General features: G+C 46.8%; 1 protein-coding gene across 1 annotated transcript; it reads right to left on the bottom strand.

Annotated features, from left to right (window-relative positions):
- Positions 1-1,017: 1,017 nt before the first annotated feature.
- CCL11 (C-C motif chemokine ligand 11) lies at positions 1,018-3,033 on the bottom strand. The gene is made up of 3 exons (XM_046677428.1): positions 2,905-3,033; positions 1,599-1,710; positions 1,018-1,203 (listed from the first exon to the last, which is right to left on the bottom strand). The coding sequence occupies exons 1-3, from the start codon at positions 2,978-2,980 to the stop codon at positions 1,089-1,091; spliced, it is 303 nt and encodes a 100-aa protein (XP_046533384.1). The 5' UTR covers positions 2,981-3,033; the 3' UTR covers positions 1,018-1,088.
- Between the last annotated feature and the right edge of the window lie 675 nt (positions 3,034-3,708).

The raw sequence follows: 3,708 nt of genomic DNA, 5'->3' as shown, positions 1-3,708 counted from the left end.
AGACCCTGACCCTAACACCTTCCCAATGGGCTTCCACCCAATTTGATAAACACATCATGATCATCTCTACTTCGAGGCATTTTCTCAAGCTATACCTACCTCTTTTTTACCTAGCCTGAAATACCTCCAAAAGAGCTCCCTGCACTTGTCAGTCCATCAAGACCTGGTTTGAGTTCTGGCCTTAAGCCTCTGTAAGTTCTTCTCAAGCCTTAGTCTGAATAAGGCTCTTGTCAAGGGTCGTCCACTGTGCCTCTAATTTCCCAACGTCTGTCTATTTGTGTAGTCTGGACTGGGCAATCAGAGGAGTACTGCCAGGCACAGGGAGAATACCACCGGCTGCTGCAGTGGGTCACGGGAAAGACTTTGGGCAAGCATGAAGTTGGCCAGGAAAGGAATGGTGGGGAGGGTCCAGCTGAACAGTGACCGAAGTCCTTGGGGTCTGGGAAACCGCTCTTGGGGACTGGAATCAGAAGGATGGAAAGGGTTTGTCTGGTCTTGTCTGTTCTACCCTGAATCTCACAGAAAGCCAGCTGGGCCAAAGGTCTTTTCTCAGGAGCACAGCTCCCACCCCCATGGCCATATCTCTCATCCCTCCTTCCTTCCTTCTCCCTCTCAGCTCAATGTGAATTCCCCACAAAAACACGACTGCTGATTGTAATTAAAAATGAATATTTTTATGTATTCCTAAAGTAAATTTAATTCCACTGAACGTTATGAGTCACACCTTTGGATCACAAGAACAATGTCTTCTTAGAAAAAGAAAATACTTTCATATTGATGATCTTGGCCAGGGTTGCTACAAGATTCCAGGGAGGTAGGGAAGAGAGGAGTAATGTTTCTCATATTTTGCAGGGGATTGCATTGGAGCTCACAGAGGGAAGGGACCTGACCAAAGCTTTGGATTTTAAAAACAACTGATATTCATAGAAGATAAGTTTAAAAACATCAATAACTTAAATGCAATATATGTATTTTTTAATTATTAAATAAAAGCCATTCCTTTTGTAATGATGATGAAATTATCTCAGGACACATCTTAGGAAGAGCAGGGAAGATGAATCAGGCATTCCTCTGGCTCTGATTTGGTCTCAAAAAGATGAATACTTTGTAGTTCGGGAGTTTTCGTCCAGGTACTTCATGGCATCCTGGACCCACTTCTGCTTGGGATCAGCGCAGATCTTCTTGGCTTGTTTGGTCTTGAAGCTGCAGGAGAGAAGGGAAGCAGTTAGAAGGATCCTCTTTCAAGGTTGTGTCCATTTAACCCTAAACCTTCTAGGACCATCTGTCATGGGGTGAAGGGCTTGCTATGGGAGATGAGGAAGGGGAGAGAGGAAGGGTGGGATGCTGGGGCTTAGCTGCAGCTCTTGACGGCCCAGTAAAGCCATCTGTGCTCTTGACTCAAAGGAACTGGTATGACCCAAACAAGCCTTCAGGCAGGGAGCTGGGAATGAAAATTTCGTGTTGTGAAAATTCATAGCATTGGAACTCCCTGAGTCTATGACTCCCAAGATTCCAAGCAACTCTGATGCAGTTCTTGACCTTTGCCTCCTAGAAATTCTAATGTGGGGGCTGGGAGAGGTCGAGCTTTGTCTACTTACATCACAGCTTTCTGGGGACATTTGCTGCTGGTGATTTTTCTGTAGCTCTGAAGTCGCTGAAAAGAGATCTTCCTACTGGCCACGTTAAAGCAGCAGACGGTCGAGATAGAAACTGAATTTGGGGGAGAAATGAAAGAAAGGATAAGCCACTAATGATATGTAGATATATTAAAACATAACTTTGTAAGGAAGGAAGGAAATTTAGGAGAAGGCAAGGAAATGTAAGAGGTGGATATAGACACCATCTGCTCTGAGGTCCTGTGCCTCTGCCTGTTGATTCAAGGTCCCCAGCTGTACACTGGGGACCCATCACCTTGGGCTAGGGTATGGAAAATCTCGGTCAAGGCAACAAGCTCTAGCTTTGTCATTACGAGGAGCTATGTGACTATGTGATAGTCATCGTGTTTTCACCAAGTATTCTCCATTCTCTGCTTTCTGGACACACGGTGGACTTGCATTTCTTGGCCACTTTTGGTTGTTAGAGCGATTAACTAGTATTGACCCATAAGTGAGAAGACAAAGTGGGAGGTGTCATTTCTGAGCCAGAGTTTGTAATTGCCAGCGCAAGACTCTTGGGAGCTTTCTTTTCCTTTGTCACAGGGAACAGCAATGTTCCTGAGGGCGGCTGCTCCATCAATCAAGAATCCCGAGTATATGAAGAGAAGCTCTCGCCAGTACGTTACAGATGTTTAGTACAAGCGAGAAATTAACCTTTGTTGTTTTAAGCCACTGATAATTTAAGATTGTTACCACAGCATCCACGTTCTTATTCGGACTGACACATGCAGTAAATCTAAGTCATCAGAGGATGGAAAAATGAGTTATGATATAAACATTTAGATACTTTTTCCCAAACAGAGTCAAAATATGTCCCCTGGGACCTCATTCCCTTCCTCTAACCACTGTTTCTGAAAGTTTCTGAAAAGCCTTTGGAGTCCAGTAAAAATTCTCCAATTAAGCAATTTTTCCCCCCTCCACCACTGCCCCAGATGCCCACTGTGCCCACAGTAAGAGAGGGTCTTTTGTGTGCCCTATTCCTAAACACTGTGAAGGTAGCTGGGTTGTACATACACCTGGCATCTCTCTCAATACTCATGTCAGGAAAGAACATGGAGACTGGCCTCAGGGGCCGGGGTTTCTAGTTAGGGCTCTTCCACTGATTGTGAGGTCCGGGTATTTCTTATCCACTCATGGGACCTCTTTTCCCATCTTTAAAATGCAGGATTTGTGGCAAGTCTCTGCAGATCCTTGCTGATCTGATAGTTCTGGAGGTGCTTAGCTTTCCCATAAGGAGAGGGGGGCTTACCTGGCTGAGCCAGCACCTGGGTGCTGAAGGCGGCCGCGGTGAGCAGCAGGCACAGGAGGGCTGCGGAGACCTTCATGCTGGAGGGCGAGGATGCGAGCTTCAGCGTGAGAGCTGTTGGTTTCTGGGCTGGTCTCTGCTGCTCTGCAGCTCTGCAGCTCTGCCTGCCTTTTATAGGAAGCAGGGAGGGTGGGGGCTTCCAAGGAAGCTGTCCCTGGGCAGGGTCATGGCCAAATCATGATGGAGGGGTGTCCTGAATTGCTGACCAAGCTCCACATCTTGGCAACAGGACAAACCAGAGGAAGGAGACTCGAAATACCTTTCCCTCCAAGTGGGGAAGGGCATGTATGCTTGTGAAATAACTGAGCACGGAGAGTAACGAGAGATTGTCATTCTTTGTTTTGGTTTGTTTTCTTAGGAATATTTACTCCTGGCCTAACTTCTGTTGCCAATCTTCCTTGTTTTTTGCTTGAGGGACATTAGTCCTCTACTTTATATGTGGGTCACAGCCACAGGTGGGATGACGAGTAGTGTCTGCACCTGGCATCCAAACTCACGGACCCGGGTCTCCGAATTGGAGTGTGCCAAATGTAACCACTTTGCCATGGGGCTGGCCCCGGAGGGGCTCATTCTTAAAAGCTCTGTTTTCTCTGACATGAAACATCTGGGGTTGGCGAAAGAAGCAGGAAAACAAAGAGCGTGAAGAGATGAGGAGATCCAAGAACCTCCCCTGGTCCCTGTGTTTGCATGGTGGTCTGTAGGATTTTGGAGGCCAGGAAGGGGCCCTAAAGCTTCTGCTAGACTCCC

This window comes from Equus quagga, chromosome 11 (genome assembly GCF_021613505.1).
Source record: "Equus quagga isolate Etosha38 chromosome 11, UCLA_HA_Equagga_1.0, whole genome shotgun sequence".
Lineage (NCBI taxonomy): Eukaryota > Metazoa > Chordata > Mammalia > Perissodactyla > Equidae > Equus > Equus quagga.
This window is presented reverse-complemented; position numbering and strand designations above follow the sequence as displayed.